Genomic DNA, 25,742 nt, shown 5'->3' with positions numbered 1-25,742 from the left:
GAAGAACTATAGGAAAGAAGTTTCATACACAAGTTATTTCCTTATGCTGATTTAGCCCTGTTGAAGCAATGGAAGCTTCCTCTTGCTTGGTTTTCAAGCAAGAGGAAGCGATGGAAAAAAAGCCTGCCCTGTTTTTACGTAACGGAAACCTTACCGGGTTGATGTTAATCAATAATTTAAACATTTTCTGATTTGACACTTCTCCAAGATGCTAGGTTCCCAAATTAGAAGGGAAGTAAAGGAAGACATAAACAGACAAAAAAGCAGGGACGCACAGCGAGTAGCCTTTATCTATCCTGAATACATTTCCTCTAACTAAATGACATTCACTCCAGTGGTTTTTCTGAGGGAGCTGGAATTACACAGATTGACTTACCTCAATATAAAGAGACTAATGACATCTTTGGTGTGCAGACAGACCGAACCCTAAATCTGTTTAATTTGCAGAATAACAATGTGTGTGTGTGTGGGGAGGGGGCTGATAAGACAGAAAAAGAGAAGAGAGGAGCAAACCGGCTTGTCTAAAAAGCACACAACAATGAACCGCTGCCTCAAAAAAGCTGAGCTGAAATACTTGTATCATATGTCCAAAACCTTTGGGATTTCTGCCTCTATATACCGATAAATGGGTCGCACAAGCTGCTATTGTCATATTGTAGTTGACTCAGCACTATGGAGTTGGCATCCCTAAGAAGAAATGGAGCAAAACACAAGAGTAGGTGTTCTAGAAGATTCTGCGACAACGCAACAGGGGAGAACCACAGCTCTTTATGCTACACACGGAAACGGGGATTGACCGCAAATGGAGGCAGACCCCTACATCAGTAAGATGGCTTGGTTTGTTTGTCTCAGGAGGTTGACCTGCAGAAGATTGTACAATGTAGGTTTGCACTTCAGTTCTCATCACAGTGATTTCAGGAAACACTAGCTAGCGACCAGCTAAGGGTTTCACCGCACTCTTGTAAACACGTTTGTGCTGTTTAGTTGATGGTAGAGTCCAGCAGTTGTACAGCAGCAGGTTATGTCGACTCATTCTGGCTCAGAGTCTTGCCACCGTTGAGCATGGCCGAGGCGCTGCGGCTCTTGGTCGGAGTGCCACTTCCGGAGCGGGAGAACTCAGTCAGTTCATGGAGCGACGGCTCTCTGTACATAGCAACTATAATGGGGAGACACAAGTAACAGGCCTTATGAATCTCATGTTCAGGTTCTAGCAAGCTTGTCTCTTTACTAGTAAATCAATACCTTCTATTAGTGTCTACACAGCACTTGGGATGGGAATCACAAGAAATGTAACGATTCTGTATCCTTAAGGGTTCCTTTACTAATTCTTTTGAATTTGAGGAAGAAATATTAGGAAAACAGAATATTTCAATAATAAAATAAAAAACAACAAAGAACATAAAATGTGGGAACATACTTCACACACACACACATACACATGTATATACCTCTTTATATAATAAAGAATATAAAAACTGCTGATTCACAATTGTTTGCCGTCTGTATGTTACGCACTGAACAGCAATGTAACATTGAACACTTTCAGTATTTGAGATTTCCTACCCCATCCCTGATATTTGCATAAGTTTGTCGCATTTTTGGCAGTCACACAGAACTTTCAAACTGGCTGTGAAGTAGCCGTCCTCCACTTATTCACCATGGTAAAACGATTGAATGTATCAATATATCCACACAAAACAACTGACCGTCAAAAGTAGATTTTCTAGCAATGTAAAGAATTATTTAATGATTATAAAATAATTATTTTTGACATAATTATTCATACACATTATTCATAACCGCTCATTTAAAAGAAACAGTGTTTTAAAGAAATACGTTTTAGTGGAGAAATATTGGTAATTCTCATTTGTGCTCATAGTTTTGATTAGAATTAGAATACTGATTGGGCGGTCACAAACCGTCTAGCCGTAAAAGTTCAAATATTTCAACAAGATCAAAACGGAACCGAAAATTCCACATACACATATATGATCGGAAACCCACTCAGCTCCCATCTTCCGGTCTGTTTGTCGGAATGGAAAATCATCATTTGACAAGTTCCAGGTAACTATTCAGCACATAAACACCTGATTGCAGTAAAAGAATAATTTTGCTCTGCACATTGTTCTGATATAACATAACTTAGTTTTAAATCCAATTGCATGGAGCACCGGTGCTCATTTCAAGCAGACTAATGTCTAGTCATCTTAGCTTCATTTATGACTGTGCACAAGCAGCTGGAGGTTTTGATTTCCCCTCAGATTTAGCCAGTTCTGAGAAAGAAAGGCACCACTTTAATTTAGGGAGGAAAACCGATTTCATCAAGGGGTAAAATAAGGTGTGCCTATACTTAACTATGCCTTCTTTTATGGTCTGTTTACTCTTTTACCTCAATAGGAGAGGGACGTTTTAAGAATTAGGGATTGATATTAAGATTCTAGTTAATGCAGTAATTATTTTCTTATTTTGGCCAATAACCAATAAATAGTTAATATGAACATTTTATTGTATTTTGTCTAAGAGAATAAAACATTAAAAACTAAAACCTACCTAGAACTTAGGGATCACAACATTGTAATGTTCAGTCAATAAGATTACACAATATTATGTAAGATTAGGATTATCTGAATCAAGGTTTAAGCCTAGTCCCAGACTAAAATGCAGACTAAAATTTAGTCCCAGACTAAACTGTTTGAGCTGTTTTAACTGAAAGCTACTTGTACTGACGTATCTTAAAATATGTCAGTGCCATTGTTTTGTCTAAAGATGCTCACCAGTAATGTTTTTTTTTTTAAAGGAACATTTATAAAAACTACTTAAATGTCCTAATTGAACTAAGGCCGAATCCTGGCTTAGTCTAAGGCTAAGCCCTGTCTGTGAAACCAGCCCATAATGTTTTTAAAGATTAACTTTAAGTCAGTGTCCAATAAAATGTTTGATAAAACATATGGTAACAATCATGCACCCTAAACAGAATTTGCTGAGCAATTTAGTTAAAGTTTGTTAAACTGTCAACATGTTTACGGCGCTTATACTGGTTTAACCAGTTTAATAGCATGCATAGACATTCCTTATGCACGCCAAGGTTATGCCATATAACTTTGTACAATACAAGCATGCGCTTCCAACACATATGCATTTTCATCTTTTCATAAATCAATAACACCAAATAACTGCAGATATGACCTGAAAGCCAACAACCTACTTGAATGCTTGTGCTACAATCAGCCAATATATCCTCAATCTAAAGAAGATATTTTTAGAAAGCTATCAGCCTGGCTTAAACGCTTAAACGAACCTTTGAGAGGTTTGGGGATGAAGTGTGCAGCCGGCTTGGTCTTCTTTACATGGTTGCCCTTCATGACTTGACCCTCTTTGTTGAGACCCAGGTACCAGCCTCGGCCCGACTGCTGCTGCCGATAGATCATTGATGAGTAGGTCACGTAATAGTTCTCAAACACCGACTCTTTGAATTTGCACTCTGGCGTGAAGTGCTCCTGTCAGAGTAAAACAGGCAGAGAAGACAACAGAGATATAAGAGACTTATTCTTACATGTTTGTGGAGGAGTATTTGCATAAGAGAGAGGAAAAGAAAATGTGTGTGCGAGGGAGATAAAGAAAGCGAGAGCAGACAAATTGGAGCTGAAGATGGTCCAGACCAGCCTCCATCAATATCCACACAACACCTCATCATGATTTGTCTTTAAACCTGGAGGTAAATTCCACTGATTGGAACTGTAATAAGTGGTCTAAACATGGTAGCACGCCGCCCCGTCCAGTTTGTGGTTCAGATTGATTACCATTAAACTCCTGAGGCCCGAAACAATTTGACTCATTCCTGCAGATCAATACATTCATCCTGGGGAAAACAACCACTCAAAATCAACAAGGAGATACGTGTATACCGGCACGACCATAGGTGCGAGTTTGAGTTATTCCTGTGGGCAGTCAGAGGTGAACCCACACACACAGTTGAAATGCAAAGGTACAGAGTAAACTGTTCCTGCATTATGAAAGCACAGACCTGGCCACTTCAAAACTTTAGCATTTTAATGCCAGCAATGTTACTCAAAATGTCCATTTTGAATTGACAGAAGCACTTATTGGCATGGCACTAAATTATTCATGTCGCCACAGCACATTTAATCAAAGGAAAGAGGCGAGGGAGGCACTCGCAAAACAGAATATCCATTAGAGCATAATAGTGATTTCTGCATATTTAAAAACTGCGGAGTAGATATCAGGCAGAAAACCTTGGGTATGATGATGCATCATCTCCCAAGAGCGTTCTATATATAGTCCAAATACAAAGCAATTATACGAAGTGTGAATTATCTTTGTGTGGTTGCGAGGTGCTAACAAGAATGTCTAAATATGCCATCATCTCTTCTTTGAATATGATCACGATACACTGCTGCGATAAATAAGAGAGGCAGATGGTGTTTGGGCAGGAGTTGGATCTCATTATCTCTTCAGTCTATCGATCGCCCGCTGTCTGGAATCCAACCTGCAACCTTTAAGTTAACAGCTCGGATCCTCAGGCATCCATGATGCTGTATAAGACATAGATTTAACTCCAATGAGAGCGGCAGAGACGAAATGTGGGATGTTTACTACTGCCCTGAACTCAGAAGAGCCCACAATGTGTAGGAGGGACTCACAAAGATGCAGTATGAAGAGTTCATCATACTTACAGAGGTGTACAGGTAGCCTTCGTTGTTCATGGCCAGGTAGAGCTTGGTCTGAACGCCCTGTATAGCCACCACCCGCAGCCCGACAGGGATGAGGTTGAAAATAGCTGTGAAGTTACAGTACAACAAAACAGAATTGAACCCATGGGAAAGAAGCGTGTAGGCTCGGTCGTGTTTAAACATGTTTCATGCAGTGAACAGACCATAGCTATTATCTTCCTCCTTTGTACCATTGATGGTCCCATCAGCTTGGAGTTGTAGATGAAAGCCTTGCCGACTGTAGAGCTTGGTGACTATCCCCTTGAGCTGAGGCTCTGTAAAATTGACACAACACATATTAGGAGAAAGGGGGGAAAGGAAGGGCATGCAACAGCACATTATATGAGGTGAAGAAGAAGAAGAACATCCAGCACAAAGCTTGTGAAAGCCAAGAAATGACTGTTGGAAAACCATAAAATGTGAATTGTGAAAACAGAGTGCTGGTGCCAACAGGACCCAGGGATTTGCCAAGCATGCCTCAGTGTTTAGGTGATAGATAACTATGACTTATATAACATGCATTTCTGTAATATTCTGATTCCAGCTAAACGGCTCTGAATTTATGAGTTACAAAACTTTATTTCCTCATTGAATACAAGAGAAAATGCAACAACAAAAAAAGAGCAACGAGAGCACATCACGTTAATGTTTACCGATTCTGTGCTATTGATATTTGATGATGATGATGTAAAATAATAAATTGTTTTAGTCACAAACAATTTTACAGACAATTCATTATAATTCCCATTTCCACAAGCAGTTACCTTTAAGAGGTATTTCTTCTTGATCTGACCAATAGTAGTCACGTAAGTTCAGTCAAATTAAATAATATATGTTACTATTTATTTGTTTGTTATTTATGTTACTATTATTAACAATAATTTGCATTTCTAATTTTATCTTGTAATTGGTTGTATTTTCAATGGTTTGAGCATGAATATCTCAACAGAATATATAATTTTAAAAGTTTTTTTTTGTTTTAGGTAATTTGCATGTTATCTGATGAAGCACATATTCTGTGACTTAACAAAAACCCCAACCTACCAACCAAAAACCCACTATATTAATTCATAAACAACCGAATATAGTAAAAGACCAGCCAGTGATCATATCATCGGCATATTTACAACAAATGTTCAAAATCAGCAATAGCAATCTATCAAATGAAAGTCAGCATAACCCAAAGAGTGCCACAGATCCCTGTTTAGCCCATCTGATCCAGACTGCATGATATAGTGTAGATCAAGTGAGGAGCTGTGTGACCTGGTGATATTGCAACATCAGCTCTAGCTCAGGGAGAAGCCAGTGTTCAAAAGCAGTGGACTGTGAAATCCTTGTCTTGTTACTCTGCGCAGCGGATCTTAGTGCATAAGGAAGGAGTTAAAGATAGACCAGCAGTCTATTAACTATGATGAGGATGATGACGATGATTTATGGACATTGCTATCTGGGTAAGGTCTGATAAAAAGAACACACATAACATCAGACCTGGCCGTCTTCTCTTGCGTTTCTTTGAGCCGAAGAGTTTGACGCGTGAGAATAAGTTGAGCCTGCTGGGCTTCTCGCAGTTCCCTATGCTCTTGTTGGGGCTGCTGGCGCATCGGTTGGCATTGGCTTTCTCCCGCTCCCTCGCTTGCCTCTTCTGCCGAATGAGGGAGCTGGCGATCGCTGCGGCTGTAGCCAGTTTGGCGTTTTGTTGTAGCGACGCGTCCCAGGTTAAAAATGACCATATGTTGTGTATATTAAAGTCCTGTGTGCTCAGAACATTGTCACTGAGGAAGAAAAATCAATACTCCATGACGGACTGCGTAATGGTCATTTCAGAAGAAAGAGCATTTTTTTTATTGACAAATCACTTGGTTTGAAGCCTTTACAGTCGCTTCATTCAGCGTCGGCTGTTGTGCCCTGCCATGGTGCAGCAGATCCCGGACAGCAGCTCCTCTTCTTCTCTCCGGGGAAAAAAGCTGTCTTCTAGAAAATGTTGCCTTTTTGTTGCGCGTTTGTCTGAGAGAGAAACGCGTGCCATTGTGCCATATCCAAAGCTTTACTAAGCCATGCGCTGATTCAGAAAAATGGGCACCTGTTAACACACCGCGTCTGAGGAAATAATTAAATAGTGTCTTTATGTGAGAACGAGGAGGTGGGTGGGGGATTGTGCTGGAAAATTGTGAGCAAGAGGTCCCCGCCTTTCAATAATGCAGCCTTTAATTGAAGTTGAGTAGATTAATCGTCTTCCCCTGCAGATGCGCTCTCGTTTTCAGCAGTGGAGATCTGCATAGGTACTCAACAGATTCCCCGTCCCCGTTCCCCAAAGACCGCCCAAAATATGGAAATCCAGAGGCGTAGGAAACGGCATCTAAACTCTGGTGTCAGCAATATGATCCATGAAAGAAAAATATCTACATCCACTATTGCAGAGATTTCAGACTGCTCTCTTTTCGACAGTGGGTTGTATTGCAGCAGCAGCAGCAGCAGCTCGTTCTCCTGCAGCAACACGGCTTCAGCACGGCCCCAGAGACGTGACTGTGGTCTTCAACAAGCAGCCTTGTATAAACAGGCAACATTAGAGCCTCCTGAGCCTCCTGAAATGAGGAGTGGCCTTTGTGCCACATATAATCCAACTCATTAATAGTTTTTTTGTTATATATACCATTTTTTGTTTTGTTCTTTATTGGCACTGATGGTTTCATAAACAGCCGTGGAACCTTTCCATTGCAAAAAAGAAAAAAGGTTCTTTATAGGGGAAAAAAGTTCTTTAGAATATTAAAATGTTCTTTACAGTCATAAAAACAATTCTTCTTTTAAGAACTGCTCACTGAAAGTTTCATTAGGGGAACCAAAAATGGTTCTTTTATGGCATTGCTGCGAAAACCCACTTTTGGAACATTTATTTTAAAGAGTGTACAAAAAAAAAAAAACTGTGGTTGCTAGAAAAATACAACCTATTACAAAAAAATTACCATAAAATACAATTATTTCAATGAGGCATTACAATGACAAGTTACATTTCGTAACGGCAAATTACCTAACAAAACATTTATACAGTGTATATAAATGCCTCATTCATTCATATAATTTATAATGTTAATTTACCAACTCATTTGTGGTATTCAGATATGTCTGTTACCGCATAATACACTGATAAGGCCACATAACGACTTAAAATTAATAAAAATTGGCCTCTGCAGCAACTAATAATAACATACACCATCAGTGCGACATACATGTCACTAAAATAATGCAGTAATACAATTTTTTAAATAATAAACAAAAGATAGTTCGAACCGGGATTTCTGGGAAAGCATCTTTCCTCATTATAATTAAAGGTGATTCTTTTTATTCATAAAAAACTATTTCACTAATATGTAACTAAATGCATGTTTTTTCTTTTTAAATATAAATGTAACTTAAGGAAATTCATACTTTGTACTTATATCAAATAACAAAAAATCTTCAGCAATTTTACATGAATTATCTTACACATAGGCCTATATATAATATTACATAAAATAATCTTACTGTATAAGGTAAAGTTAAATAAGGTTAAATAATAGGTTATATAATATTTTTCACTGAAGATGATGTTACCACATCAAACACATTTTTAAATTACCTAACAAAACATTTATACAGTGTACAAGGATGGATGGTGCCAACTACATTGAAGAACAGCAGAAAAATACATTCTTTTCCAGAGCGAATATACGAGTTTTCAAAACGGTTTGTTTTTTAAAACAGCAATCCTCCTTTGATGAAACCTCTTCCGAGCCACTTAAGCTGAAGTTCAGTTGAACTGGTGAGTTTCAGCACCACGGACAGCACCAAAGACCCACGCCAAACAAATAAACCCATTCAACCACTCAAACATACCATGTGTATAAATGTATATCTCATTCATTTGTCAAACTCCTTTTAAAGAAAGCCACCTGACTGGATATCTTCAGATATCTAAAAGTGTACCTGATACAGATCTTCTCAAGGGAAACGCCATGCTACTCTCAGAGGCATCCAGAGATGACTTTTATTCTTTCGCACTTCTTCAGTGTTCAAAGCAAGAAAAAGGGCGTTGCGAACTTTCAAATAATTCTCATGAGTATTCTGTCCATTAAAAGAGCACAGCCCGGCGATCATAGCAGATCATTATCGCCTATTATTGACAGACCACTATGTGTTTAGGGCGCCTTATCAATGATTCATCAGATGCACTGGAGATAATGCCAACTCTAATATTCTCTTCAGGGTCATTCACAGCAAGAAGAGGAGGAGAGAAGAGGGTAGAGCGAGCAAACACTCTCAAACCTTTGTGAATGAATCCTAATCACAAACCTGAGGACTTACTTAAATGTATATGCTCTATATATTCAGCTTATAGTCAATACGTAACAGAATGCAATATTATTGATTCCCAGGCAGCGTCATGAAAAATAACAGGCGGGCCAATGAACAAAACCCATTTGGGAACAAAGCGGAGCTTCTAAATATTAATCTTGATAATAAAAGTGTCAGAGATCTGGCTGGCTTTAGGAAGTTTAGGAACAGTCCAGAACAGCAGAGCGAACCAACATATTCACAGAGAGAGAGAGAGAGAGAGAGAGAGAGAGAGAGAGAGAGAGAGAGAGAGAGAGAGAGAGAGAGAGAGAGAGAGAGAGAGAGAGAGAGAGAGAGAGAGAGAGAGAGAGAGAGAGAGAGAGAGAGAGAGAGAGAGAGAGAGAGAGAGAGAGAGAGAGAGAGAGAGAGAGAGAGAGAGAGAGAGAGACTAATGAAATATCAAGGTAATGAGGAAACAGGATTTTTTTCTCAAACAAGGGGAATCGAATTAGTCTGGCCTTCCTTCCTGTGGTGTGTTATCCAATCTCTGGTGATAGTGACTTCTATCTATTCTTGATGTCTTTACAGTTAAGGGACCCTGAGCTGGAGCACTTTTTTCTACATTCTATATTTTCTGTGCTGCTATTAACACATATACTGCAGTTGTTTCTCTATCTAGGAACTGAATTGAATTGGCAATAACATAAAGTCTCAATCTAATTTATTAGGGCTATTAGTAACCTCAGTGTTTATAGAACTTAAGCAGATCTTGTTATGATGAGAAAACAAAGTTGTAGTCTTTGTATGGCACAAAGTCATACAAATCTCTTAGGGTTATTTTTTAATGACTGAATGTGGTTATGTTTTCAGCCTCATTTCAGATGAGAAGGCGAAAACAACCCCACCCCGATGAAGCTGATCTTAAAGCGCACCACATGATGGCGCTAAAACATGTAAAATGGGCTGAGAGAGAACATTGGGCTCATCATCACATCCAAGCGTTCCTGAAGTGAACAATAAATCAGACCTGGGCTGGGTCTGAAATACAGTCAGTGTAATACATGCAGGAGTAACAAGAACTTGTGCGGGCCTAGACGTGAAAACATTCCCTTACTATTCAGAGACAGAAAGTCCAACCGAAGAACATAAAACAGTTCATTCAAATTCATAACAGCACTGGTACATCGTGCACTGAACTAATAGCATGCGTTGCGATGTTAAACGTTTACAGCGCATGCTATTTCCGGTGGGTTACGGTGTATTTTAGGGGGTTTGGTTATCTTTCGTGAAATGAACATTGAAGGTGCTATAGGCAGGCAGAACCGATAAACCTCTCATCTCGACAAACCTTCACCGTTTTCTTTTTTCTTTAGAACGAAGAGTTTCCAGAATGGACAGCAAAAGAGCTCCTGACATTTACTATGAAAGGGTGAGTTTTCTTTCTGATCTACCGCAAGCGACTGGGTTGACTCCGCCCGCAACAGAATGTACTCCTTGCCATCTTGAACTGTGTATACTTCAACATAGTGACAGAACAACAAGTATTAGAAACAATTCTGGTAGGACAAAATATATAAATCATATTACACTATACTGACGCATGCAACAGCGCACGTACACACGCACACAGGGAGGCCGAAAGAGACCAAATAAGTTAGAAAAGATGATACTGACATCTGGTGGTAAAGCCTTGTATTTAGTGATAACTAAACTATATCTTCTTCACTATTTCTTAAAGGGGTGGTATAGTGTAGCCTGGGAAAACCCAGACAACTTCCGGCAAATTTAGATTTGCTCTGCAAGTTAGTCTGGCAAAGAGCTCATTCAAGCCCATTTCTAATCCGTCGAAATCGAGGCACCAATCAGAAACGTTGGGGCGGGCTTTACACGATGACGACAGCACAGCGACGGAACTAGGGGTGTGACGGTTATAGTTGAACACTGTCATTAGAACTCTATAACCGGCAAAACCATGTTATTAAATCATTTTTTTCACAAACATTTTTTATCATAGAGAATGTTTAAATACTAATATCAGCTTACGAGGGAAACGGAGGCGGAGTTAGTGGTGCTTCGGAGGCTGCTACTGCTGGAGATGATTCGGGAGAGGTCTGTGCACCCCCTCACAAGAAGAGAAATCTTGGAGATCTCCTTAATAAAGGAGGTCTGAAATCTCTGCCCCTTTACCGATCAGAGCTCGCGCTGGCACGGAGTAAAGCCTTGTTTATACTCGACGCGTCCGCACGAGCGCAAAGGTGCGCGCGGCAAAAATGACGCGTTCGGTGCGCAAGACCGGCAAGACCCCATTTCGCTTGGCTGTGTGCATGGCTCTTTTTATAACAGCGCACGCGGCGCCGCGTTCGAGAATGAACGACTTCAAGCCGAATCTGCCCGAGCATGTACGTCTCACCGCACCGGCACCGGCACCCAGTTTGCGCATCTAAATTGCAAAGTTCATAGCAAAGTTTTTTTTTGTTAAGGTTTTGTTTACTGTGTGTGATTGATTTAATGGAAAGCACATTCACTTCTAGTTGTCTTGCTGTTAATTTTAAATAAACGTAGAGCAAGTAGCTAATCAGTGTCTGCTCGTTAATTCAAACTAAGTTGTTCTATAACAGACTAACGTCGCTCTGCATACGTCATCTCCTTCATCGCTCTGATTGGTTTTACGTCTATCCAATTGCGCCCAGAGGCATTTGAGCTACCGTTGGTGACGCCCCTTTGGAAATTATTTGTCTATGAAGCTTTGCCAGACCATATCTCAGTTACAACTGAGAATGGTCTGGTTTTAACCAGGCTAGGTATAATGCCCTTTTCACAAGATGTAAATAAGTCTTTGTTGTCCCCAGAGTGTGAATGTGAAGTTTTACCTCAAAATACCCCACAGATATTTTTATATAGCATGTTAAAATGGTCACTTATTGAGGGTGAGCAAAAACGCACCTTTTTTTGTGTCTGTCCCTTTAAATGCAAATGAGCTACTGCTCCCGGCACAGAGGGCGGAGCTTCAACAGCTCGTGTCCTTTACCTCACACAGACATGCACTGAAAATTTCAAAAACGTTTAGCCTTTTATGTTCAGTCAGACAATGATGGAGAGACCCAAGAAGAAGTGACAACATGTAGAATGCAACATGATATTTCTGAATGGTTAGTTGATGAATTTATGTAGATGATGTTAACCATAGATATCCATAATAAAGGCTAGATGTCTTAGGCGGAGTCTCTATCGTCATCACCGTCGGCCATCTTGTCACAGGCAAGCTTTCTGGCGGGCTCTGTGGTACCTGATGTAAGATGAGTGATCAGCACGAACACAGATACTCTTATCTCGTTGAAATCTTGACGGATTTACAAACGGTTTGGTTTCTTACAAACGTTATTAATGTGGCTATAATTCTGGATGATTTTTTATTTATACACTTATTATTCATAAGTATGCAGTGTCATAACTACATCTCTGACGTTTATAACAAACCAAACTGTTTGAAAATCGGTAGAAAATTGAGCAAGTTATGGTTATTTAAAAAGTACATGCACCATTAAAACACAATGTTACGAGTGAGCGAGCTGCCTGTGACAAGATGGCCGCCAGGTGCGGACGAGACATCTAGCCTTTATTATGGATATCTATGGAGTTAACTATCTTCATTGATTAGCATATTCTGCCATGACAATCTGTAAATCGTGTTCCAGGGTTGGTTCATGTAAATTCTAGGGGTTGGTGATGTCACTAACCCAGGAGGAATGTTGTGTAGTCCCTACCAGCCGTTTGTTGTAGTCTTTAAAAAACCCTTTGCTTTGAACTTTAAGCATTGTAACTTTGCAGATGTTGTTTATGCTCAAACAGCAGCATTACACACTAACTAAAATTAGAAAAGTGAAATCATAATCAACCACCCATTTAAACTATTAACTTAAACTGGTGTGTTTTCAATAATGACAAAGCCGAACACATCACAGTATTAGGCTATCCAAGACATTTGTCAAATGTATTCATGCAATTACACATACACATACAAATTTGACATAAAAGCCTACAAGATAGTTTGCAATGATACCAACTGCAAAAACAAAGGGGGGAAAAAAAAAATAAAAAAAAATGGTCCAACATAATGTATTTTCTATATAGCCTACCTGTATTTACATTTTAGAATGTTTAGTACATGTTTTTTTATTATTTGTTTACACATGTGTGGTGGAGCATTTATATATAGTAGATCACATATGATGAATTCTTGTCACTGACACTTTTATGAGGTTACAAAGTATAAATCACTGAGGCTTCAACAAAGAAAATCAATGTTGTTAGTTTTAACACAGCATATGATGTATTGGTACCGCTTGGTTAACATTAGTTAATGGATTGACTAACATTAACTAAAAATGAGCAATCCATTTGTTACCGTATTTATTAATCTTTGATAACATTAATTAATGACAATACAACTGTTCATTGTTTGTTCCTATATGCTCAGGTCCATTAATAATAATAATAATAATACAATAATAATAATATTAATGAATGCAACTTTTGATTTCCGTAATATATTAGTAAAAGATCAAATTAACATTAAATTAGATTAGATTAATCTAAGGCTTAGATTAAGCCAGGATTTGTCCTTAGTTCAATTAGGACATTTAAGTAGCTTTTATAAATGTGCCTTAAAAACATTACTGTGGTGTGCATCTTGAGACAAAACAATTACACTGACATATTTGAAGATATGTCAGTGCAAGTTGCTTTCAGTTAAAACAGCTCAAACATGCATTTTAGTCGGGGACTATATGCTTAAGCCTTGTCTGTGAAACTGGGTGTAATATAGTATGTAACTGATGCTCATAAATGGAACGTTATTGTTAAATGTAAAAATGTATCTTTGAAGTAAAACTAATAACATGGTGACAGATATGACAGTGGTGACATACAGTGACCAGAATTAATGAAGGTGTTCTAAATGAACGGTGTGTTCAATTAAAACTCAACACAAGATTAATCTCTCATTTAGGCTGAATCCCCAAAGGTCTATTATATATAATTAAAAGCTGTGTCTTTTTAATGACCCCTCATTTAACATGGCCTCAGTGTAGATGTGTAGATTGTTCCTCGCTTTTCCATGACGTAATAAACTTTAATGAGTTTTTCCTGTAACAATTTAATCAAACATAATCCTCGGCAGTGGCGGTTCTAGAGGGGGGGCCAGGGGGGCCAGTGCCCCTGTGACAAAAAGCTTGGCCCCCCTTGTGGCCCCCCTAAATGTGGAGTTTGAAATAATTTTTACAAAACTGTTTTTTGCTATCGTTGTATGCGTATTATTTTTTATTTTTCTATCTTTGTGGATTTGCATTTTCACGTGACAATTCGCATCACATTCGCGGGAATCGCGGCAGAATAACGCCTGTCTCCTGCACGCGAGAGAGGAGAGAAGAAAGTTGGTAAATGTCAGTTCAGTTGTAAGTTCATTCTTTATGTGCGTATGGGGTGTGCGATGTGTATTGTCTATTATGATATTGTAATCATTGTTTTAACTATGTACGAGGCACTGTGAGCTGACATAGCATTTGTCTATCGTCCTTTCACTGCTGTGTGCAGTTCATAGGTAGGCTCTGTCCCCAAATTAGTTTTTGTCTTATATTTATATCATATTATGTTCTTATATTAGAATATCACATCAGCAAGAGTGCCGTTTTCCCGTGCACAATTGCAACTGTGATATTTATGTTATACAACAGTTAAATTAACAATAAGTTAACATTGGGAGTTACTTTTTAGACACAATATTGTCAATATTGTTTGTTTTCCCTTTATTTCGCCGACTAGAATTTCATAATGAAACCGTAGCAGAGTCTCAATGCAACACAGCGATGATTTCTTGACTGAAATCCGCGTTTTGAACGAATCACTTGCTTCTTTCCCGAATAAATCAGCCGTTTGAACAAATCGGTTGAATGAATGAATCCCTCTTACAGGGACTTGCCGCCGCCTACTGGCGGTTTTAGTTTCATATTTAAAGTATCCTTTAATTAAAACGTTAAAATTAGAAATAATTTCATATTTAAATATTGATTTGAAAAAAATCTCATAGCTTTATTTATGCAATTGTAAATGGAGTGTAAAAATATTAATGCCACTTCTGTGTCACCTCTGCACTGCAAAGATGGATTTTGATTGAATTAATTAATTTGACTGGTAACAGTGGTACTGTATAATTATTGTATAATTAAGTATTATTGTATAAATAAGTATAATTACTGTATAATTTGAATGTTAGTATTTGACATAAAAGGTGATGCATAACTCTAAATAAGTTTAGAAAAAATGTCCATATATAGGTGAAAATGCCCCTGAAAAAATCAATTTAAGGTGGCAAATATTGCCCCTTAATTAAAAAATGTATTTCTGTCACTGCTGTGAACTGACCACTGCATAGAATATGAAAAATATGAATATCTTCGTGAGTCAGCTGTCAACAACAGGCCTAAACCAGCCATGGCACCAGCACAAAAACACAATCAGTAAAATATTATCTAATTATTAACAAAATGTTGAAAATATTGAAATATATTTTTGTCAATATTGCACACCCCTAATGTACGGTATTCATTTTGATTTCTTTAGGTCTTAAAAAGCCTTAAATTGGACTTTAAAAAGTGTGCAGGAACCATGTAAACGGTTAGACATATCAAGTCAGTTATTTTCAGTAAATTAATTAATAAGCTTCTTGGTCCCCATTGCTTTTGCTCTATAGTTCTCAAAATGAAGAGAAAGAAGGACATCATGTCTATTACAGTTACTGTGACTAATACTGAATATGTAATGCAAATGTAAAAATATAATGGAAATGCAAATACATTGTTGAATGATTATAAACACGGTATTTTGCCTGTTAATGCCTGCAGCAGTGCAGAAAATGATATGACAACAATACGGTCTAAATGTAACTGGCCCCTCTAACAGTACAACTGGCCCCAGCTTGGCCCCCCCAGTTGAAATGGGCTAGAACCGCCACTGATCCTCGGCACTGGCATTTACAGCTCCCTCTCAGGGGTTTGTGAAGCTTTATTACTTATGACCCAACCACACAACACACATATAGCCTAGGCTAAAAATCAGGCATGCACTTTAATGCTTGTTGACCTTATATAAAATGTTATGCAATTTATGTCGAGTGAAAGAACCACTGTAGACACTAAAAACAGAATACATCTGCTTTATACAGCATGTCATGTATTTTTTATGATTCAGCCTCTACGCCTCTTTGTCTCCATGGCAATAGGTACCCAGCCTACATCCGTGAACTGAAGCGCGGATAGTAGGCTATATATCACGCTCAAGAAAAAGAAATAAAAACATAATTGTTTCTTGCTATCAACAGGTTTTATGGGGCATTAGTTGTTTTGAGGCAAACCGTGAGAAGACTGGAAAGCTATTTTTGCGTCTCGTGAAGCGCGCGCGCTCAGCTGTTAAAGTAGATTTAAAGTGACCGCATCACCGCAAATATGATCGCAAAATAAACATCACACTTGTTGGTTATGCGTATCTTTAAGCTTAAACGCTAACATATATTTTTTTTATAATATAATGTTAAGTTACTCTCTTTGTAGATGCCTAGATCGGCTATGGCGAGGAGGGATCAATTTCTAATGATTTTTAGTGCAATACATTTTCAGAGCTTGACAGCGGCCCGTTAATTGTAACCGTCTGCATAACCAGAACTATCAATGGCTTCCAACGTGCGCCTTTTCCGCGTAATTATAAACAACCAGATTTATGTCAATACATGGGGTGGAAAAAGGTTTAAGTAAAATAATGCGATGTCTTACCCTTGTTTGCATCCTTATCTTCTTTCGTCTTTAGTAATGCTTTCCCGCTCATAGATCCCAGTTTTGATGAAGAATTCCAGATGATACCAAATCGGTCCGATCATTTAAAACTGGCTCTTCTATTAAACAATGGCCAACCCCTCCTTAAAGGAACCAGAGCTCAGTTCATAACGATTTCCCATTGTAATATCTTTTAATTATGTTTTTCATTTATTTTAAATCCAATACGGTATCCAGAATAAATCAATTCTGTATGCTTTTACAATCACACTCATCAGATAATTACATTAATTTAATGTAAGCCTATTTAATGAATAATTTAGTCAGTGCATTGTAATGTTGCTGAATCCTTACCGTTTGCTGGTCGTTATTATTTTCTCTGGCAGGTGTGCATAACGCTTTGTTCCTTATGACAAAAGACAAGGCTGCAAAGCAAGGCGTGAAAAACTGTCACAACAGTTTTCAGATAAAATTAAGACGTGAAAAACACTTCCCAAGCTGTTTTAGCGTCGTTCAGTTTGCAGTCTGCAAGATTAAAATTCGTGCGCTCATGATGTGCTTTGACACATCAATCAGACCACATGGCGGTGTATCACCCTAGCTACGCAACTATTGAGGTCGTGTTGTGAAGCCCATTCCCAAACTTCACCACGTGACGCATGACGTCGCCCTTCAGTCAGAAGAGTCAGAATGCTCTCTAGTTGACAAACATTACGTAGATTTACGCAAGACCATTCATTATCTGAACTCTCCGCATTTTTTGATTTACATGGTTTTGTTTAAAGAGCAGCTACAGGTAGGTAAATGAAAATATAACCAAGAAAATATGTGGGTTAAAAAACAAACAAACAAACGAAAATGCCTAGTTCAACAGGTAACGTTATGGCTTATCGTTAGCTCGCTATCATTTACGTTATAGCCTACTTGCTTAATTTGGCAAAAAGTAGTTGTTAAGCGTAAATATGTGAATTATTGTGGAGGCATTACCAAGTAGGCTGTACTAGTTAATTTCATTCATTCATTTTCTAAATGAATAACAAATTATATTAGTAGCCCACTGGATTTTCAGTAAGGCATCCTGTTTAATTTTCTAAATCGTTTTCTGCTGAAAAATCGAGTTCGCCTGAAAAGGTAGGCTAACCTGGGTGCGAAAATATTGTTTGAGTGAGATAAATCTTTACATATTGAATACCTAGAATTATCTATTAAGATGGCAAAGAAAAGGTTGACTAGTTGACCACCAGAAAGCCTTAATTCCCATTTCATTCACCCATCCAAGAGCAGCATTAATTATGTAGTTTAAACTTCCTGTTTGACTGCCAGAGAGAAGTCACATATCCTGTTACATAAAAAAGATGAGGCAAGTCTATTTTTTTTTAACTTTGGATTGTCGGATATGAGCACTATAAATATTTAAAACTTTTAAACTAGGTCTGTCCGGTTTCTTATATGTTAGTATAAGAATATATATAACACAAGATACTGTCATACAAAAATTCATGTAGGCCTAGTTTCTCTTGGGAAATTTATTTTGGCTTATTCACCATAAATCACTAAAGGAGAACACCTTGCAATGAAAACAAACAAATATGCTATACAGACTGTATATTTTATATTGTATATTCAACTAAAGAGTTTATGTCAGAAGGTATAGTTGTATGCCAATAGCACGTCTCAACTCTTAGCACATAATGTCGGTGTTTGTTGTTTCTTAATAGCAGCCGTGGACAGTTGCAGTTATGAGGTCAGTATTAGTCAGCCAAGTCTTGTCAATATTTGCTGGGTCCCAAGTCTGAACCGAGTTCTTTGAATCAGCGGGGGGGGGAGAAGACAGAAATGACTCAGGAATGTGATTGGTTATCCATACAAATATAATCATCCACAGGGATAAGGCTATATAATCCACATATTATGTTTTCATACTTTTATGTTATAAAATGCATTATTCAAACGCTGTGATGCTTTCGCATGACACTACAAACTGCTTATATGGTAAAATGCAGGGAAAATTACCCACAAACACTACAGGTGCAGACTGGGGGAAAAAACACCCACCGGATGAGATATCTGTTTGCATGAAGTGCAAACAGATATGTCCTGAACTTTGGAACAGATCATGAAAGTATTGTGACTGCTGAGAAAGATTTCTGCCTAAGGGAAATCATCAAAGAGAAAATGGTGAAGATTTATCACATTATTTTGATATGCACTTTGCTGCTTGAAACATGGCTGATGTCTGAAGGTATGTTAACATTATTATAATCTTGTTTATGTATGTTCCTGGAAATCATATATTTATATATGTGTGTGTGTGATTTAAAAAAAAAAAAAAAAAAAATTGTCAAAATTCTCAGTTTGAGGTGGTTAGTGTAATATAGTCAAAAAATATGTTTTAATGGTCAATGCATTTGTATGTAACATGTAGTCTTTTGAAATGTAACAAAAACTTGTGTTATAACCACTTAGAGCTAGTAAAGAGAGAAACTGGTTAACAACAGATGCCTTCTAATGTTTTGTGTTGTGAGAAAACATAAAGGAAACCAAAAATCAACTGTAAAATCGTTCATATCATGGTGGAACTAAAGTGATGCCTCAGACTTCAATAGCTGTTCAAATTCAGCATAAAAAGCCTTTCAAAGTAAAACAATATTCTCTTGCCAAATCTTCGGTGCTTGTAGACTACTTCATCCTAGAAACAGACCTTGGTGTTTGTGATTTCACAGTGTGTCTCTGTTGTGTATGTAGCTTCAGTGTTTCTGCCGAGGGAGCTGGCGGGGTCTCTTCTGAAGAGACAAAAACGCTTCAACACAGGATGGGAGGAGGTTATGATGAAGGCTAACTTGGAAAGGGAATGTTTTGAGGAGCGCTGCAGTCTAGAGGAGGTCAGAGAGGTCTTTGAAGACCAGGAGCAAACCGTGAGTAGCATTTACATATTTATCTCCTAAGAACATTTTTAGTACTCTCTCTTTATGAGTTTAAGACTTTCCAAACTCTGTTTCAGATGAAATTCTGGAGGAATTATATAGGTGAGTACGAATGTTGATGTATGTGCTATGTACAACTTTTTTGTATCTTTCTATCCTTTATTTTGTCCATAGTGTGTGATAATTTAAATTACATAAACATAACAGAATGTATTGAATCTATTGATAGTAAAATGATCATGGCCGCTCCTCTTTCAGATGGAGACCAGTGTCAGTCGAATCCCTGTCAAAATGGTGGGAAATGTGAGGATGGTATGAGTACATACACCTGCTGGTGTCTAGCACGCTTTAGTGGGAAGAACTGTGAGTTAGGTAAGATCTGTGATGAGCTCATAAACTATAAGATTTGACATTATATCTTCTAGTTCAGACAACATAATATATAAAGAAATATGCCAAAATATGTTGTCTTATTTGATAGTTTTAGTAATATTGTTTATTTAAAAAAAAATATATATATATATATATACATACTGTATGTTTTTATATTATATAAAAAAACATAACATGAATAAAATTAGATATGACATTTATTTAGTTTTTTTTAATATATCCTCCTGGGACCCAAGAATAGACTTTTGTCCACTGTAGTGGACATTATATTTTAGTGAATTTCTCTGACATCATACATGTCACATGACACAACCTGGGTGTCCTGTAAAGAGCACATTCAGGACTTTTCAGAGATACCAAATGTTTGGAGGTTTCACCATGAAAACAACTTCTCCTTGGTCTTTAAAAATGTCTGACATTAATTTAGTGATCAAATGTAGCATTCTTATGGAAATATGATAATATAGTGTAATTATAATATAAATTGGACTACTTTTCAAATTGTATTTCATAAAACAACATCTCAGGAAAATGTTAAGGGGTTTAAAAAAAAAAAAAAACTTTCTGTTACAGAACAGGGCATTGATTTCAAACGTGTCCACTGTAGAGGACATCAGGACTAAAATCATGTTTATCAGGCATTCTGGGAGACACAACAAGTGAATATGGAAATAAATTATACATCAATATTCCTATGAAATGTTAGATATTATTATTAAAATGTTGCCAATTATTACTCCAATTATTACCCTTTATTCTTTCATTAAATGTTGCTCCCAGAACACATTAATGTGCAAATTAGATACAGTGTATAGATACATTGCATTGAATGGGAATATTAACTTATGGCCATTTTACCCACATATTGCAAAAAGTAAAATGGTGTATCAATTCATTCCATTATTTCTTTCATAACATAGGTGAGAATAATCTTTATACAAATTTTGGTTGAAAAAATCCTGAAACCCCAAAATGTATTGGTGATTGAAAAAAAAATCCCATTGTTTTTGCCTATACATATAATTTCATGTCATTTTATTTTTTAAACAACTTAGTCCTGGCGTCCACTACAGAGGACATAGCATAACGTATGAATAAAATATTATTTTATATATATGTTTTTTTACCATTTGTTTATTGTGCTCTAAACAGTGTGATGACATGGAAAAAAACTAAATTCAAAAAACTTTTTTTTTCTGGGTCTCAGGAGGATATATAATATATATAAATGAATAATATATACAGTATACTGTATATATACATATATACATTTTTATTTTTATATATAAAAAAATAAAGTGAATATATATACACACACACAGATATTTATTTAAAAATCATTAAATTTATATTAATATACACCTTTTTATCTCGTTAGTAGAAATTCTTAACCTGCTTTAGTTAATCTTAAGGTCTTCCTCTGCTAAACCTTATGTTGTGTTTCATGGGTTGGTTTGGTGCAGAGATGGCAAAACAGTGTACTGTAAATAATGGAGGCTGCATGCACTTCTGCACTGTGGATAAAATTTATGGAGCAGTGTGTGACTGTGCCGAGGGTTACAGATTGGCTCTGGACAGCAGGACATGTGAACCTACAGGTACTGGAATCTATTCCCGCTTATTACATGCCATAATGGCATTGCCATTTATCTGCATTAAGCCTCTGTATTGTCACTGGGACATTTTCTTATATGGGGCTTTTCTTATATTGTCCAGTTTGACCTTTCATCTGCAGTAGTGTATTTTGAATACCATTTACATTCAAGGAATTTGATTGCATGTTTTAGCAGATGCTTGGGTTGGTTTATTGATTAGATCTTGCTCTTGATTCATCTACTTGCATCTTTATAGGGCAATACCCATGTGGACGTCTCAGTAAGATTATTGCTGAAACTCTTAACTCAAGATCCCTTATCAGTGCTGAGAATGGAAATCAAAATCAATCCATCAATCACGTCAATACAACCGAACACAATATGACAGAGTCCAGTCCTACAGATGCCCCTAAAGTGAACGGCACCAGCACACTTCAACCTACACTGGACAACAGCTCCTCCTGGGCTTTCTTTCCCCCTCAACCAACTATCAAAAATGCAACAAACAATGAACATCGCATTGTAGGAGGCAATGAGGCAACACCAGGGGAGATTCCCTGGCAGGTAGTGAAGAGATGAATTGTGTGTGTGTGTAAATAAAACATTCATGAGATTGCTCCTCGTCGTATGAAGCAGGGCAGACATAATCATTGGTTTGTGTCGAAAAATCCACAGAACAGAACCTTATATGGAGGAAATAATAAAAAAAAATATTTTTCTCTGGCAGGTGGTTTTTATGGCAAAGGTGAATAAGAATGTATTTTGTGGAGGCTCTCTTCTCAGTGAAGAATGGGTCATTACAGCTGCCCACTGTGTTGAAGGAAAGGTGGGATCTTTCTTCATCAGAGTGGGTAAGAGAACTACACTGTCACAAAGTTGTTATTGCTATTTGGTTATAGGAAAAAAAAGTTTTAATATGCAGTTGTACATATAAAGCAAGAAAATCATTATTGTTGTTTTTACTACAACTACTACTACCACTATGTTATTGGTTTATATATTATTATTTTTATTAACCCATTTATTATTATTAATTTATTATTATTGTTTTATTTCATATATACTGCATATATATATATATATATATATATATAACAATAATTATTTAATTTATTATCATTGCTTTTTATTTAATTTAAGAGACTCTTAAGAATCAACAGTTTTGTCTTTCAGGGCAAATGTGATGTGATGTCATGCATATTGTAAATGATTTGCTATATTTCTTTAGGGGAACATGACATCTCAAAGAAGGAGGGGAAAGAGAGTGACCAGGGCATAGCGGAGTACCATATCCATCCACGTTACAACTCTCAACACGGTTTTTACAATCATGACATCGCCCTGTTAAAGCTCAAGGGACCCGTTAAATTTTCAGACTACGTCCTGCCCATCTGCTTGGGCACTAAAGACTTCACAGAGAACCTGCTCAAGAGCGCGCAAAACTCCCTGGTGAGCGGCTGGGGAAAGCTACAGTTCGGGGGCATCGAATCCAAAACACTTCAGAAAGTAGAGCTCCCCTACGTGGACCGGACAGAGTGCAAAAGCAGCAGCACTGACACCATCTCCCGCTTCATGTTCTGTGCCGGTTACAGTACGGTACACAAGGATTCCTGTCAGGGAGACAGCGGAGGACCCCATGCCACCCGCTATCAGAACACATGGTTTCTCACGGGCATCGTCAGCTGGGGTGAAGAGTGCGCCAAAAAGGGAAAGTATGGCATCTATACCCGCATCTCAAAATATATGTACTGGATAAGCAACATTACTGGGATCAGAACAGGATAAATGTCCAATATTGGTCAACAGAGTTTGAATTAGATGAGGCCATTTTCCAGGTTTGTTTTGAAGAAAAATACACGTTGAAATGATTTAGAGCTCACAGTCATTTCTGTACAGATAATATTTACTAGTCATCATTCAACAAACATACTGTAACAATCAAGAAAATATATAGTTTACCATCTTATACTTTGTGCTTGTACATCTAGTGAAATTATTTTCATACATGATATACAGTACCACTTTCTTCTTACTAACTCTGTACATATTATACACCTATGGCTGTATGGCTTTAAGACGCGTCCTTCGAACTGAAGTACACATGAAACTCATTCAGACCACATCTGTTTTTCTTCTTCCGCCTTTTAACTTTATGACATGCGCGTGTACGTACACTACCTTTCAAAAGTGTGGGGTCAGTAAGATTTTTAAAAAATTTTGATAGATTTCTTTATATTTTTTTGAAAGACATCTTATGCTCACCAAGGCTGTTTTTTATTTGGTCAATACCGTACAAATAGTAACATTGTAAAATATTGTTGTAATTTAAATTTAATATATTTTAAAATGTCATTTATTCCTGTGATGGCTAAACATTACTTATTATTATCAGTACTAAAAACAGTTGTGCTGGTTGCTTAATATTTTTGTGGAAACCGTGATACACTGATATATTGATACATTCTTTGATGAATAGAAAGTTCAAAAGTACAACATTTATTTACAATATAAATCATTATCAATGTCCTGACTGCCACTTTTGATCAGTTGAATTGGATGAAATTAATATGTAAAACCCCAAACTTTTGAACGGTTGTGTATTAATTCATTGTAGTTTTTAATGAGGCTAACTAATAGATGACATCTTGCATATTCACCTCAATGGTTTCTAAGCTGTTAACAAAGTTAAGTGCACATTGTAAATGCAGGATGGGACAGGGAGAAAGTTTTTTTTTTTTAATGGAATGGACAAGTTTACAGTGGGCATTTTGATGATGTATACCACCAAGCACATTTTTTACTTCATTGACAAAAACTCAAATATGGTGAGTGTGCTGAAAATGAATTTTAAAACTAAATATTAACAAATGAGTTATGCCATTTCTAGTCCCATGTAAAAAAAATACTTTGAAAACTAAAAAGATGTGCTAAATAGCCCAGAACAGCCATATTTAATCTGACGTAAAGTAAATATGAACATAAACGCAGGATCATCTGAAGATGAGCAGCATGTTTTGAAGCATAACAGTGAAGCAATAAAGCAATCACATTGCTGAATAGTGATTTAAAAGTTTTTACACACTCACATACTCTCCAAACTATTTCTTGCACATTTCTCTGAAATATTTCTGAAATACTGATGCCAAAGCAAAGTCAGAATAATAAAAAAAGAACCTAATACTCTTTGAAAAGGGAATGTTAGGTTTTGGCACATAGACTAGTTACTGATGTGAGCTTTCATCTTTCATTCACTGTAGCGCTGGTATCTATTCCAGCATTAAATGGCTTTTTTAAAACAAGTGTCCAACCACCATACCCATCTGAGGAGAGAGAAAAAAACGTTTGCTGTTCTCACAGGTCAGTGTACACGCCATGCTATAAACCTTCCTGTTTTAAAATACAATTAAATACTGTGCTAACTACACAAATACATGTTTCAAATCATGTGTTATGGCACAGTATGGTGATGGTACCTTCCAGGGCTGAAGTGGATCAGTGGTTTGTGCTTCGCAAAGCTCCTTTTATTTTCACACTGTATTGTTGTAGGTGGTGTCTCTTTTTGTCTTTAAATCCAACATAATCCACAATCCCCACTGATGGCAGATGGAAACTTTCTGTTGACTAGGCGGCTCTGTTCTCCTGACTTTGTGTTTGTTTGTGTGCGTCGTTTTGGCATGACTGGGCTCAGTCCTGAATGACAGTAATGGCCTTTAGGGTTGTCACATGGTGGGAGCTTTGTGTACATGTGGTTTATGTACTTAGGTGTTGCTGGGCTTCCTGCTGTTTATATTTCCCGTATCTATGAAACAACACCAAAGTGTTTTAGAGAAAGAAAAAATTCTACTGCAGTGCAGCACAGTATGCTCAAGTCTGATAAAAATAATAAAGGGGTCATGACATGAGAACTCAAATTCGCCTTCCATCTTTTGAAATATACTTTTGTCTCTGTACCAGTAATACATCATGCAA

General features: G+C 37.3%; 2 protein-coding genes across 4 annotated transcripts; one reads left to right on the top strand and one right to left on the bottom strand.

Moving 5' to 3' along the window:
• Nucleotides 1-142: 142 nt before the first annotated feature.
• fgf13b (fibroblast growth factor 13b) lies at nt 143-17,496 on the bottom strand. Of its 3 annotated transcripts, XM_056247684.1 has the most exons (7): nt 17,216-17,496; nt 16,862-17,004; nt 10,387-10,554; nt 4,895-5,005; nt 4,695-4,798; nt 3,299-3,497; nt 143-1,156 (listed from the first exon to the last, which is right to left on the bottom strand). In XM_056247684.1, the coding sequence occupies exons 2-7, from the start codon at nt 16,911-16,913 to the stop codon at nt 1,020-1,022; spliced, it is 771 nt and encodes a 256-aa protein (XP_056103659.1). In that variant the 5' UTR covers nt 16,914-17,004; nt 17,216-17,496; the 3' UTR covers nt 143-1,019. The 3 variants fall into 3 exon arrangements, with proteins under 3 accessions (XP_056103659.1, XP_056103657.1, XP_056103658.1); XM_056247682.1 differs by lacking the exon at nt 10,387-10,554 and having other exon boundaries at nt 17,216-17,493; XM_056247683.1 differs by lacking the exons at nt 10,387-10,554; nt 16,862-17,004; nt 17,216-17,496 and adding an exon at nt 8,691-9,076.
• A 1,418-nt stretch (nt 17,497-18,914) lies between these two features.
• Nucleotides 18,915-23,739, top strand: f9b (coagulation factor IXb). Its single transcript, XM_056247680.1, has 8 exons — nt 18,915-19,103; nt 19,607-19,776; nt 19,863-19,887; nt 20,044-20,157; nt 21,642-21,776; nt 22,030-22,337; nt 22,501-22,624; nt 23,002-23,739. Exons 1-8 carry the CDS (start codon nt 19,037-19,039, stop codon nt 23,556-23,558), a joined length of 1,500 nt encoding a protein of 499 aa, XP_056103655.1. The 5' UTR covers nt 18,915-19,036; the 3' UTR covers nt 23,559-23,739.
• Nucleotides 23,740-25,742: the final 2,003 nt, after the last annotated feature.

The sequence above is a fragment of the Rhinichthys klamathensis genome, unplaced genomic scaffold, assembly GCF_029890125.1.
Source record: "Rhinichthys klamathensis goyatoka isolate OS25496 unplaced genomic scaffold, OSU_Roscu_1.1 h1tg000050l_1, whole genome shotgun sequence".
In the NCBI taxonomy this organism is placed as follows: Eukaryota; Metazoa; Chordata; class Actinopteri; order Cypriniformes; family Leuciscidae; genus Rhinichthys; species Rhinichthys klamathensis.
The sequence above is the reverse complement of the archived record's forward strand: the minus strand, read 5'-3'. Positions and strand labels throughout refer to the sequence as shown.